Here is a 13,843-nt window from a genome sequence, read left to right on the forward strand (position 1 = left end):
AATGGTCCATTTGCAGCTTTAGATCATCAGGTGCACCTTATTGTGCATTTGTGTGGTGTTGAATTAATCAGAAGAAGATGATTTCGCATGAACGTCCACTCAAATTGGAAAATAAAAAGTCTGCACTTGCCAAGCTGTTGATGTCACACTTAAAAACATGCTGCATGAAAGTAATAAGATCACAGTATTGTGCGTTTTATTGTGTGTACTTTGAAAAAAAAATCTTAAATTAAAATTTAGTTTCTACAACTTTTAGGTTGTCAGAACAAAAAAGATGTTCTAGCCACATTTAGATATTTTATCTTATCTGTTCTGACTCCAAAGACACGGTCAATCCTACAAAATGTGGCTGCCCCTTCGCACTGAAGATGGCCGCTTGCCAGCTGTTGTTGGAGATCACCACTTTCCTGCGAGAGACCTTCCCCTGCTTACCACGACCGCGCACCGAACCGCTTGTGGTCAGTAGTGAAATCAAAATCCAAAAAGGTAAATCTGATGTGAATAGCGATGAGAATTTGATTTCTACTTATTTTGTCTGCAGGATCTGGACAGCTGCCGCCTGCGTCTGGACCCAGAGCTCGGCCGCCATCGCTACGAGAGGAAGATCAGCTTTGCGGGCATCCTCGACGACGAAGACGGGCACGATTCCCTCAACAGCAGCAGCCACACTCTGAAGTCTGACACCACCTGCGATGATAAGAAGACCCAGGAGGCTCAGGGTGAGACTCGGTGTCATCCAGATTGGTTAATGCAGCCGATTACCGCTCCGTATTTACTCACTGCTCATTGTTGATTGTAGACAATCTCTCCCCACTCCCCTGCTCTCCAGCACCAGTGCGGAAGATTCGTATCGGAGGCTCGCGCCTGCTTCAGATCAAAGGAGCCCGCAGTTTTCGTGTGAAGAAGGTTGGCTCGCTGTCTTCGATACGCAGAGCGGGGAGTCTGAAGAGCACCAAGCTGTCTCGGCAGGACTCTGAGTCTGAGAACGAAGAAGGCCTGCTGTCACAAACGCAGAGCAGGGACACAGTTACTGACATCGGTATGATGTAACTGAAACTCCTGGAAAGAACATAATTTCATTTATTATTGTGTAATATTCAAAGGAAATGACAGTACACTGTAAAAAATAAAAACTGTAAAACACAGTTACAGGTTTTTCATGTTATTTTACATCAGACCTGCCAATTAACAGTCTATTTTTTCTCATATCATTGGTATTTCATGTACTTTAAAATAACAGGAAAATTCTGTAAAATATATAGGGAAAAATGTGTTAAGTTAAAGACTTATTTACAGTGTATGTTAACATTAGTTTACTTTTGCAGTATTGTTTTTGCCAGATCCTGTTAGAGAGTGAAAAGAACACTATAAGTATTCTGCACAGGGAAAAGAAACTGTTCTCCATCGTGAAATAAGTGGACAATTATCAGCGTCCTGTATGGGGTTGTTTGTTCTTGTTTAACATTGCAGGCAGTCCCTTCAGCACCAGTGAACCCAGCATCGAGCCAGAAGGTCAGAGCTCAGGAGGAACGGAGGACAACTACCACCGCAACATGTCCTGGCTTCACGTAAGTCTGTCGGTACATGCGGGGAGGAAAGCTGTGTGTACTTTCCCGCATACTGACCTCCTCTCTGCTCTCTCTCGGCACAGATTATGATCCTGCTGTGCAACCAGCAGAGTTTCATCTGTACCCACATAGACTTCTGCCACCCACGCTGCTACCAACACCACAGCCGCTCCTGCGCCCGTCTGGTCCGTGCCATCAAGCTCGTGTACGGGGAGACGGTGGACAGCCTGAGGGAGGACAGCGCCTCCTCTGGTAACATCGGAGGACGTGTGAAGAAAAACAAAGAGGTGGAATTGACAGGCTGTTTTTCTGGATGAATAACCTAAATATGTGTGTTTTGTTAGTTTTTTTAAATCTTCGCCACTTTCTAAAGTACTATTTCCCATCAGTGTTCAGACAAGTCTTGTCTGAGGACCCCGTCCATGAAGAGAAGACCCACTGACTCCAACACAGAAGGGAAGAAGGATACAGGCATGCTCAAGTACATCCGCAATCAGGTGAATTTCTGTTTTTCTTGTTATTTTTATAATTATTACATCCTACCTGATGTGCACCACATTCTCAGACTGGAATCAGAGCTGCCCGTGCTGTCAATAAAGGAGACCGCACCCCAGCTTTAAGCTTTAACCAGCATTGAGATTAATGAATTTTAAAAAGAAAAAACAGTTGTGCAGAAAGAAGCTACTCATACAGACAATCATTTTTGGATCAGGCTGCAAGTGTGGTTGATCATGCAAAGTTGTTTATTTAACATGGGAGTCTGGCCATTAGAGGAACGTCTGCCTGTCTGGCCTAGAGATTTCTATTAATGATTTTACAAAGGTGTAATATCTGTTCAAGCAACTGCTTTCTAAAGCAAATATCACATCAGCCAATCATATGGCAGCAATTCAAATCATTTAGTTCTGTAGTTGTGGTGAAGACAACCTACTGAAGTTAAAACAAAGCATCAGAGTTGAGGTGAAAAGTGATTTAAGTGACTTTGAATGTGACACAGTGGTTGGTCTGAGTATTTCGGAAACTGCTGCCAAAATACATTTTGCAGAATTGTAAAATATACTACAAGTGGCACAGAAATTGCCTGCGAGCTATACAGAAGCACCAGCAGAAGACCACACCGGGTGCCATTCCTGTGAAATAAGAACAGGAAAACCGAGGCTATAATTCATAAAAGCTACCAAGATTTGGGCAATAGAAGACTGGAAAAAATGTTGACAGGTCCAGTGAGTCTTGATTTTTCATGCAACGTTCAGATGGTAGGATCAGAACATGGCAAAAACAGCATGATGGCTAAACTGTTGTTTTAACAGTTTATCAGAGGTTTAACAGATGTTATGTGTCAAAATCTGTGAGAAATGCTTCCAGCATGAACTACTGATGCAGTTCTGAAAGCAAAAAATGGGTCCAAAAAAAGGAAATAAAAGTTTTCTAATTGTGTTGTAGCTCTGAAAAGGACTGCTTGCACCTTTTTCAGTTTGTATACACTGTGGGTGATGTTAAGTCAAAGATAAAGTGTCTTATTACTACCTTAGCAAAGAGATTATAGATCATTTTGCATCTTTGCACTTTCATCTTAAATGTTTGTTTTCTCATAGGTGATGAGTTTGTCACCAGCTCCTCTTTCACTGCTGATCAAAGCAGCTCCTATCTTGACTGACGACATGTACGGAGACATCCAGCCCGCAGCCTGGGAACTCCTACTCAGTGTGGATGAACATATGGCAGCCGCTGCTGGTGAGCTCATCACTGAGCTGTGGTGGTCCCCTCTTAGGTCGCTGTGCCCTTCAAGGTTCACGAACGCTTTTTGCCCTCAACCATGTTTCACCTTTTTCTTTCCTGCCCTTTTTATCTGCCCCCTTCCAGCTGCCTTGTTTCTCCTGTGCGCCGTAAAGGTCCCTGATGCAGTGACCGAAATGATGATGGCAGAGTTCCAGCACCCTGAGGCCTGCCAGCGCATTAACTCCATCCTGAAGTTTTACACTCTGTGGCGTTTTCGCTACCAAGTGTGGCCTCGCATGGAGGAAGGAGCCCAGCAGATCTTTAAGGTAGTTCAGTTGAGTTCAGTTTTATTTATAAAGCACCAAATCACTAAAACCTCAAGACCCTTTATATTTTTAAGGTAATAACCCAATCAACCAATGTCCAAGAAGATCTCCCTTTAAAGAGGAAAAAACCTCCAGCCGAGCCAGGCTCAGGGAGAGGACCGTCTTCTGTGACTGGTTGGGGGTGAGGGGACAAAGACAGGATAAAAGACATGATGTGAAAGAAAGACAGAGATTATAGTATATATAAGAGAAATGTGCTCTCTCATTCTAGTCCCTGTCAGTACTGTTGCTGCAATGTTTTAGATATACTGAAGACTTTTCAGGGAGTTTTTAGGACATCCTGTTTATAATGAATTACAGTAGTCCAAGTTTTTCAGCATCACCGTGAGACAGGATGTTAAGATGATGTGCAAATATAAGAAAGCAGTCATGTGTGTTTATTTAAAATGTGCACTGAAGAACATATCCACATATCCATATAAACAACTCCAAGGTAAAGCCACGGTAAAGCCATCCAGAGTAAACATTTGGTTAGATACCACATTTCTAATATTTTCAGGGCTGAGTACAGTAACCTCCGTTTTAGCTAACTTTAGAAGCAGAGGATTAAAAGTCTTTAAGACATTCTCGTAGTTTAGCTAACTATGGATGTGTTATCTGGATTCATTGATAGGAAGTTTGGTGTCATCTGCATAGCAATGAAAATGTATGTTATGCCTTCTGATGATACTCCCTAAGGGAAGCATGTATACTGTAAACAGAAGTGGTCCTAGCACAGAACCCTGTGGAACCCCATACTTAACCTTAATGTGACGAGGACTCTCCATTTACATGAACAAATTGGAATAGATTGTTTGCATTTTTAGCGTCCCCAAAAGAGAGAGCGCAGAAGGGCATTCGCTGTGTTTACTAAATTTGGTGTACTTCTCTTTCAGATCCCTCCACCCAGCATTAACTTCACTCTCCCTTCTCCAATACTGGGCATGCCCTGTGTCCCCATATTTGACCCTCCCTGGGTGCCCCAGAACACTGGCAGCGTCCAGGATCCAATCAACGAAGACCAGTCTGTAAGTTTGAGCCCTATTCTAAAAGGCACAAATCTACTTGTATTACTATCAGAAACAGCTTTTAGAGTTTATCTTTTTAATTAAAGTGACAGAGAAGGTTTTTTAAACACCACTGGAGTTCAGTGAGAGAGTTTTCCTAAGCTTGTGAACCCTGTAAAAATAGGCCAGTTTATAATTTAACTATTTTTTTAATCCCACTTAACTCCACAATCCACCAAAAAACAAAAGACGATATGCACACTCTTACTGCTTTGAATATTACATTTGTTATTGCTGCAAGTTTAATGTGGAAAACTGCACCAAGAAATCTGCAAATATAAGAAAAATGTGTGAACACAGATTTCTTGGTGCCTCCTTTTAATTTCTTGTCTTTTTTAAATATTTTTTTTCATAAAGCATGAATAGAAATATGAGATTTTAATGAGCGAGCACATGTTCTATAATTTAATCGACTGTCTTTGTTTTTAGTACCCCACATTAATTCAGTCAGTCCATGCCATAGTAAGTTGGTATTTCTGTCCGGGTGTTTGTGCTGCTGATGCATCTTGTTACCTCAGACCATTAAAGACAGAAGGGGAAGCGACCTTTTAGGTTTTTCATCACGGACCAGAAGCTGGGGGGCGGTTTCATGGGTCATCTTGGATAGTTGCATCTTGATCAGGGACACACACAATCCACATATTTAAAAAGAGTCTTCCGGCACATGCTTTGATTGTTAAGGAGAAAATAACAGCATGCATCGGGCATACAGACATGTTGTGTGTGTCGTGCTGTTGATGCATGGTCATTGGATGAGAATGACTTTGCTGTGTTTGTTTTTCATATCATGGCTGTTTTAGATTTGTTTGTGCGAATGCTGTGAGGCAATTACTGTGCACAAGATACAGTAAATTCTCCATCTTCCAGTCTGAACACATTTATTGTTTATCGTGATTGAAATTGCTCCTATTCTATACGTCTACACTGCAGCGTGCTTCATAATGCTCAGGACGGCATTTTAGAGCATGAGATCGGTGTGCTGGAGGAGAGTTACTGTATTAATGTGTTGTCCAGTTGCTCCTCAGAAGCCTATTGTAGCTGTGCACACACATTCCTGAAAGATTTAAAGTGCTAATTTGTGCATTCCCCCCGCCCCCTGCCCCCGATTCTGAACCTCCTACAATTTCTACACCCGCTGCTCTACCTCTGTGCTATTTGATCCTCGCCCCCTCCTTTTTAGAAATCCTTCTCTGCGCGGGCGGTGTCGCGCTCCCACCAGCGAGCCGAGCACATCCTCAAGAACCTGCAGCAGGAGGAGGAGAAGCGGCGTCTGGGCCGCGAGGCCAGCATCATCACAGCCATCCCTGTGGCTCAGGAGGCCTGCTACGAACCCACATGCAGCCCTCCACCCGAGCAAGAGGAGGAAGGTGGGGCCGCCAGGCGTATGAGCACTTGTGTTTTATACAAGAAAAACCTCAAGAGGTGGAAAACAGCGAGCACAGAAGTTCCTCCAGTGGCCAAATGAGAGTTATTTCAAAACAGAGTCGACCCTCTTGTGTTAACAGCATTAAAAAGCTTTCTGCAGACTGGTGCAAAAACTGTGTTAGCCTTTTGGATTGATTATCCCTTTTCTCCATCTTAAAAACTGGTTGGCAATGTGACGTCATGTGCACATTACTCAAGAAATGCAAAGAAATGTGAAATCGAATTCAAAGAAGGTGCTGCACCTAAAACCTCCTTGTGAATGCTTTGGTTGCCACAGTTGCCTGTAGTTTTTGATGTTTCTCTGCAAGTACTTGTTAACTACTAGCTGAGCAGTAGTACAACGAATGACGAATGAATAAAGTTTGCCTTCAAAGTAAAAGCTGTACCTCAGTACTACAACCAACATGTTTTAAAGGGCACAACTTTTGCTTTGAAGGCGAACAGCCTCCATTCCAGGTTTCATTGGACTTTTCAGTTTTACTACAGCTCAGAAAGCACAGTCTATAAAAGATTGTTATTCTGCAGCAATATGTTAGCGACCATATTAATCACAAGGAAGTCTTTGTATTTCGGTTTGCAACTGCGTATTTTTTCCTAGCAACCAGTGGTTGCCAGTGGGGTTGCTCTCTGGTAAGTAGGCCTGTGTGACTCAAGGTTAAGCAATTGTTTTCCCAGCATTTTCTGGTTGGAGACCAACCTCTAGATCATGTGTCTGCAAAACCCACGTCACCGCTATCACTGACTGGCGGCCTTCAGACAGAATGCAGGTTTAAGGCACTTCTACACTGGTGTTATTGTTCTGACCCAGAAGCTGAGTTGATGATTTGTACTGTCTATGGTTAACTGACAGGTGTCCAATATAGGTAGATGGCAGCTGCTAGGTCTCGTCCACTACTTCAAGCCATTAGACTAAACCTCTTTATGATTTGTGTGCTTTCAGTGCCTTTTAGAGCATTTTTAATGGATTATCTGAGTAATACTTCAGCTTTCTACAGACCATCCTGATGGTTTGTGCTTCAGTTTTGATGAGTGAAATACTGAGTTGACATAGTGCACCCATACAGTTTAGGGATGCAGCTGATAAGTTAGCACTCCAAGAAAAACAATATGGCTATAACACACTAACATTTAAGCTCCAAAACCAGTGGGTAATGTAATGATGGCCACATCCACGTTTTCCACCTTTTATACAGCCGTAATAGTTTTGAAAGCCAGAAGTGACCATATTTAGATGAAAGGGGGAGTGCTAACATGAGCACGCTTGGTTACTAAGCTACATTCGTAAAGATGATTCGTAAAGTCAAAACTGTGTTTTTACGAAGGGTAAAACTATTCTCAGAGCCCAAAAGCATTTTTTTGCACAATACTGTAAACATGCTTTTTAATGCTTTAAGTATGTAAAGTGTAGATGTTAAACATGGGTGCTTATAGTGGTTGACTCACACTTGGACTCAGCCTCATGTGCTCATTAGAGGAACTGCAGACTTTGGCACTTGCTTGCTGGATTCATATTTCAGCCCTGCAGGTTGCCACATTAGCACACAGTGTTTTGACTCTGCATAGCTCTTTACCCTGATAGCATGTTGTTTTTTCCCCCTGTACCTCTACTGGTTATGTTTGGCATTGATCCCGCCAGCAGAAGAAGTGGTGAACCTGGCATCACGACGTCTGTCTGTCAGCCCATCCTGCGCCTCCAGCAACTCCCACAGGAACTACTCTTTCCGCCGGGGCTCTGTATGGTCTGTCCGCTCGCTGGCCAGTGCTGAAGGTAGAAAAATGTCAGAAACAAATGAATTTAAACTTTTTATATAAAACTTGCTCTTTACAAATTCTTTTTTTTTGCCAGATGAAGAAAACACAACAGAACACACACCCACTCACCACATGCTACAGCCGCCTCAAGCTGTCTTCCCAGCATGCATCTGTGCTGCCGTCCTACCAATAGTGCACCTCATGGAAGACGGCGAAGTTAGAGAGGATGGCGTGGCTGGTAGCTGTCACTACACAAAAAAATGAATTTGCATCAAAACTTTTGTGATTTTTTTTTTGGTTATTTATGCAAAAATGTTTCCTCAGTGAGTGCTGTTGCCCAGCAAATCCTCTGGAACTGCCTCATTGAAGATCCAGCTCTCGTTCTCCGCCACTTCCTGGAAAAGCTGACAGTTAGCAACAGACAGGTAGGCAAACACCTGCGGACAGATGTGGGAAAAAGACTCGCAATGAGTTTTTTATTGTTTGTCCATTTGTTTGGTTTTTGCACCAGGACGAGCTGATGTACATGCTTAGGAAGCTCCTGCTCAACATTGGAGATCTGCCAGCCCAGACCTCTCACATCCTTTTTAACTACCTGGTGGGTCACCAGCTACCTTCACCTGTACCTTTATATTTGTCATCAGTTCTGTTTATTCTCCTCATCATAATTTCTCCTCCTTTAAGGTGGGCCTGATCATGTATTTTGTGCGGACTCCCTGTGAATGGGGCATGGACGCCATCTCGGCCACGCTGACCTTCCTCTGGGAGGTGGTCGGCTACGTGGAGGGGCTCTTCTTTAAAGACCTGAAGCAGACCATGAAGAAAGAGCAGTGTGAGGTCAAACTGCTGGTCACAGCATCGATGCCAGGTGAGTGCTAAATACTGCAGACATAAGTAATGCTTGTATTGTAAAACCATTCTCCACCAGAATCCACCAGTTAGCTCTGACGCTCCAGTTTGTGGAGCACTTTATAAACGATGACTTTGTGGTGCAGAGGGTGTTTGATGCACAGGTGCCACCTCTGTATTTGATCTTTGTTTAGACCGTCCACCGATCTGGCAAAACAGACCAAGGTAGGACCGATAGACCAGCTGAGATACCCACAATGTCTGATCAGCACCGTGTTATTTAATATTAAGTTGCATTTTTACTGGGGTGGCCACATAGTGAAGTGGGTTCTTGGCAAATGAGAGGCTGCAGGTTCAGCACCAGCCGGAGACACCAATTCACTTTGAGGTTGTATTTGGCAAAAAATCTGCAAAAACAAAACATGGAGAGTTACCCGCTGTGGTGATGCCCCCACTGATAAGGGAACAGCCAAATGTAGCAAGGTGTAGTTTAACCCCGGTAATATCAGGATGTGTCTTTCTTTTCCCAAGCACACCCAACCATTTTACAAGACAACAGGTTACTAAACACACATCACAACCATGTTTTTTTTAACAAAAGGGACATTATGAACCCTGATATCCATCATTAGATTCCTTTTTTCTCACTTCTAGTCTGAAGTGGTTCATTCACTGAGATAAGGTAGTCAACTTGAGCATTTCCACAGCTATATACCAACAGCATTTCTAAATCAAAACAAAGATAAAAGGTAAAAGTATAAAAAGCATTGTTTCCTAAGACAAAAAGCAAACTTCTGTTTCTGGTCTCTAGCTTTATTCAAACAAGTCTCATACTGACAGAGAAAGACCCTTATGGTCACTCTTTTTGTTGTAGTTTTAATTTTAATGTTCAATAACAGAAATCGATTGAGGGCGATTGTGGCTCAAGAGTTGGGAGTTCGCCTTGTAATCGGAAGGTTGCCGGTTCGAGCCCTGGCTTGGACAGTCTCGGTCGTTGTGTCCTTGGGCAAGACACTTCACCCGTTGCCTACTGGTGGTGGTCAGAGGGCCCGGTGGCGCCAGTGTCTGGCAGCCTCGCCTCTGTTAGTGCGCCCCAGGGTGGTTGTGGCTACAATGTAGCTTGCCATCACCAGTGTGTGAATGTGTGTGTGAATGGGTGAAAAAAAAAAAGGGGTGGCACGGTGGTTAGCACTGTTGCCGCACAGCAAGAAGGTCCTGAGTTCAATCCCACCATCAGGCCGGGGTCTTTCTGTGTGGAGTTTGCATGTTCTCCCCGTGTTTGCGTGGGTTCTCTCCGGGTACTCCGGCTTCCTCCCACCGTCCAAAGACATGCAACTTGTGGGGATAGGTTAATTGGATAATCCAAATTGCCACTAGGTGTGAATGTGCGAGTGAATGTGAGTGCGAATGGTTGTCTGTCCCTGTGTGTTGGCCCTGCGACAGACTGGCGACCTGTCCAGGGTATACCCCGCCTCTCGCCCTATGATAGCTGGGATAGGCTCCAGCTCCCCCCGCGACCCTGAAAAGGATAAGCGGAAGTGAATGGATGGATGGAATAACAGAAATCAACAATATGTCACAAAATGTAAATATTTTCATGCATTTTGTTGCTGCAGGAACCAAAACGCTGGTGGTGCACGGGCAGAATGAATGTGACATCCCAACCCAGCTACCAGTCCACGAAGACACTCAGTTTGAAGCCCTGCTAAAGGTAAAAACTCTCATCTCAGTCAGTCACACACACAGTGAGGCAAGACCGAGGAGGCTTATCACTGTAATTAAATTCAAATCATGCTGGGCGAGCGTGTGCTAAATGCATAAAATTTAAAATTGTAATTCAGCGTGAGTAAACTAATCAGCCATCTCCTTTTTCTCCAACCAGGAGTGTCTGGAATTTTTCAACATTCCCGAGGCCAGATCGGCACACTACTTCCTCATGGATAAACGATGGAACCTCATCCATTATTCAAAGGTGGGAACTTTATTTTGAGGGGGTTTTTTGTTCACTGAAAAAAGCAACAACTATTTAAAAGCACTAAATTATCTGAAGTCAAGACCTATTTTCATTAATCATCAATAATAGTTCATATGTATGTTAGTGTTGGTCGGTCTTGCTCTGTGCAGATTAGAAAGGTCAGACCAGTGCTTTTGAGTCACATCTGTTCCACTGTACCTCTGGCATTGAATTTAATTTTAAACATAGAGATATTTAGTGTAATTATTTTTCTCTCTATCCTTCAGACATATGTTAGAGACATCTACCCGTTCCGAAGGTCAGTCTCTCCTCAGCTCAACCTGGTCCACATGTTGCCTGAGAAAGGACAGGAGCTCATCCAGAAACAGGTAAGGTTGGAAATGTGAAAATTAAATCAGCCCCTAAACAGCGTCCTGCAACAGGAAAATCATAGTCTGAATTTTTGTTTTCAGGTGTTTTCCCGTAAACTAGAAGAAGTCGGTCGAGTCCTCTTCCTCATCTCCCTCACACAACACATGCCAGCTGTGCACAAGCAGTCCCACGTCTCCCTGCTGCAGGAGGACCTGCTTCGCCTGCCCTCCTTCCCCCGCACCGCCATCGATGCAGAGTTCTCCCTCTTTAATGAGCCTCAAGGTGAGAAAAAGACTAACAGCTTAATAAACTTGAGTATAGCTCCTACTGTTTATTTTAGGATAATGAATCCTGCTTTGCTCCGCCTTCCAGGAAAAGAGCTGTTTGGCTTGGACACTCTCCACAAGGTGTTGTGGATCAAACTGTTGGAGGAAATGTTTCTGGGCATGCCCAGTGAGTACCCGTGGGGCGATGAGATGATGCTGTTCCTTAACGTCTTCAACGGGGCCCTTCTGCTGCACCCCGAGGACAGCTCCCTGCTGAGGCAGTACACGGCGACCGCCATCAACACCGCCGTTCACTTTAACCATCTGTTCTCCCTGAGCGGGTACCAGTGGATGCTGCCAACCATGCTGCAGGTATGCTTACCTGTGCACACTTAACTGAGCCTAGACAGTGAGTGGAGGAAGAGCAGTTGGCTCTGAATTCCAGTTTCGCAGTAATTTACATTTCCCATCCCCTCTCCCTGTTCTGCTGTGACAGGTCTATGCAGACTACGAGAGCAACCCTCTTCTGAGGCAGGGCATTGAGTTTTGCTGCCGGCAGTTTTACATCCTCCATCGAAAACCCTTTATCCTGCAGCTGTTTGCCAGCGTTGCTCCGCTGCTCGAGTTCACAGTAAGACTTTCGGACTCATTCAAATGAATCTGCAGTCGGTCAGCACCACTGCAAGTTCTTCGTCTCCTTTGATGCATTTCTCTCTTCTTATCCATCTCAGACCAGCACCAGTACCGGTCTTTCTAAAGGAGTTTCGGCCCAGTGTCTGTTCGACCTGCTGGTCTCTCTAGAAGGTGAAACCCAGGATGCCCTGGATGCTCTGGAGCTGGTCAAAGCTGAGAAGCCTCTACGCTCTCTGGGTAAACTGTCAATTTTACTGGCTCCAGACAAAGCTGCCGTAGGTATCAACATATGGATTTAGTCGGAGAGTAGAGACTTGGTAAAGAAGTCCAGAAACTCAGACTGATGCCCAAATTCATTAAACCTCTTATATCAAATAAGTCTGTAAAGGAAGCCTCATAAATTCAACTGTTAGTCTAACATTACTGTTGGACTAGTTTGACTGTACTCTGTATATGTCACAGATTTCTGTTATGGTAATGAGGACCTGACCTTTTCTATCAGCGAGGCCATCAAGCTGTGCGTCACTGTGGTTGCATATGCCCCCGAATCCTTCAGGAGGTATCAATAAAAACATCGAGGTGTCTTTCTCTGTCAGTTGCTTTCTGTCCTCATACTATCCATGCTTCCCTCTCAAGTCTCCAGATGCTGATGGTGCTGGAGGCCTTGGTTCCCTGCTACCTCCAGAAACTGAAGAGCAACACAGTTACGATGGAGTCTGCTTCGGCTGCCAGAGATGAGATTGCGGCCATCGCTGCCCTAGCTACGTCTCTGCAGGCCCTGCTCTACAGCTCTGAAACCCTCACAAGGTTTGTCTCTTACCAATGCAGACACAACTGAGTCTAGATTTGCTTTTAGCTCCTCTTAGTTGTTGTCATCTGATCGTCCACAGGCCCATGACGGCTCCCCAGATATCTCGCTGTGATCAGGGCCACAAGGGCGGCACTACGGCTAACCACGCCATGTCCGGAGGGGTCAACACCAGGTCAGACCTTTAACTCTCACCTGTCTCAGAATAGATGACTATAGTGCAGTTTTGGAGTTTGAAAACCAAGACTGAGGAGATCTTTGTATTGTCAGGGACAATCTTCACCTGCTGGAGGAGGGCCAGGGCATGCCAAGGGAGGAGCTGGATGAGCGCATTGCCAGGGAGGAGTTCCGCCGTCCACGGGAGTCCCTGTTGAACATCTGCACCGAGTTTTACAAACACTGCGGGCCACGGCTCAAAATCCTGCAGAACGTTGCAGGCGAGCCGCGGGTCACAGCTCTGGAGCTACTGGACATCAAGTCCCACATGAGGTGTGCGATGAAATAGCAGCTGATTTTAGTTACAGTGTGTAAATTTGTCAAATTATTTAGTTTTCTTACCCATTGAGATTCAAGTGCATAACCCTAACTACAGTGGCTGCTATAGGACAAACATGTTTCAGTCAGCCAAGAGAGATGAAATACAAACAGTTCAGTATCTGTGTTTCCACTAATGTTTGGATCAAATTCAAATCCACCCTGGAATTTTTCCCTGTCACTCCACTGTTTACCTCAGCTGTCAATGCAGACTGAGAAGCATCCAGTTTCATTTACTCTGAAGGAGGCTGTAAAACTTTGTGATATGCTAAACTGTTATCCTCTATCAGTGAAACTTTCTTTGACGTGTATCTAACACTGTTGGTTGAAATGTATTAGATAAACTCTCATTCAGTGTGAGAATGTAATCAAACTATTTGTCAGAGGGAACATGGGATTTTCAGCCTAAGGGTTAGGGGTTAGGGTTTCAGCTTGAGGTGAGGAGAAAGAAGATGAGATTTTATTCAGATGACTGTGACATTATTGTCTCGTTGCTTCATGCTTTTATTACATTATTGATATGAGACTGCT

General features: G+C 44.2%; 1 protein-coding gene across 19 annotated transcripts in view; it reads left to right on the forward strand.

The window, feature by feature from the left end:
- The window catches only part of unc80 (unc-80 homolog (C. elegans)), a 73,404-nt gene that overhangs the window by 42,368 nt on the left and 17,193 nt on the right, over positions 1-13,843 (forward strand). For 10 of the 19 annotated variants that reach the window (XM_085449615.1, XM_085449607.1, XM_085449609.1 and 7 more), the window contains 27 exons: positions 325-458; positions 542-719; positions 800-1,039; positions 1,471-1,568; positions 1,652-1,855; positions 1,958-2,065; positions 3,164-3,302; positions 3,432-3,613; positions 4,549-4,680; positions 5,149-5,181; positions 5,900-6,086; positions 7,781-7,912; positions 7,991-8,134; positions 8,221-8,321; positions 8,408-8,494; positions 8,581-8,764; positions 10,362-10,456; positions 10,628-10,717; positions 10,987-11,088; positions 11,173-11,353; positions 11,444-11,709; positions 11,834-11,968; positions 12,069-12,207; positions 12,433-12,529; positions 12,607-12,777; positions 12,861-12,953; positions 13,049-13,267. In XM_085449615.1, coding sequence (XP_085305741.1) covers positions 325-458; positions 542-719; positions 800-1,039; positions 1,471-1,568; positions 1,652-1,855; positions 1,958-2,065; positions 3,164-3,302; positions 3,432-3,613; positions 4,549-4,680; positions 5,149-5,181; positions 5,900-6,086; positions 7,781-7,912; positions 7,991-8,134; positions 8,221-8,321; positions 8,408-8,494; positions 8,581-8,764; positions 10,362-10,456; positions 10,628-10,717; positions 10,987-11,088; positions 11,173-11,353; positions 11,444-11,709; positions 11,834-11,968; positions 12,069-12,207; positions 12,433-12,529; positions 12,607-12,777; positions 12,861-12,953; positions 13,049-13,267 — 3,871 coding nt within the window. The remainder of the gene's footprint in view (positions 1-324; positions 459-541; positions 720-799; positions 1,040-1,470; positions 1,569-1,651; positions 1,856-1,957; positions 2,066-3,163; positions 3,303-3,431; positions 3,614-4,548; positions 4,681-5,148; positions 5,182-5,899; positions 6,087-7,780; positions 7,913-7,990; positions 8,135-8,220; positions 8,322-8,407; positions 8,495-8,580; positions 8,765-10,361; positions 10,457-10,627; positions 10,718-10,986; positions 11,089-11,172; positions 11,354-11,443; positions 11,710-11,833; positions 11,969-12,068; positions 12,208-12,432; positions 12,530-12,606; positions 12,778-12,860; positions 12,954-13,048; positions 13,268-13,843) is intronic. The other 9 variants (XM_085449625.1, XM_085449612.1, XM_085449619.1 and 6 more) reach the window with 5 other exon arrangements.

Source organism: Copadichromis virginalis, linkage group LG23 (genome assembly GCF_057382275.1).
Source record: "Copadichromis virginalis isolate Kocher_CV1m ecotype Utaka linkage group LG23, C_Virginalis_male_GT1.1, whole genome shotgun sequence".
Lineage (NCBI taxonomy): Eukaryota > Metazoa > Chordata > Actinopteri > Cichliformes > Cichlidae > Copadichromis > Copadichromis virginalis.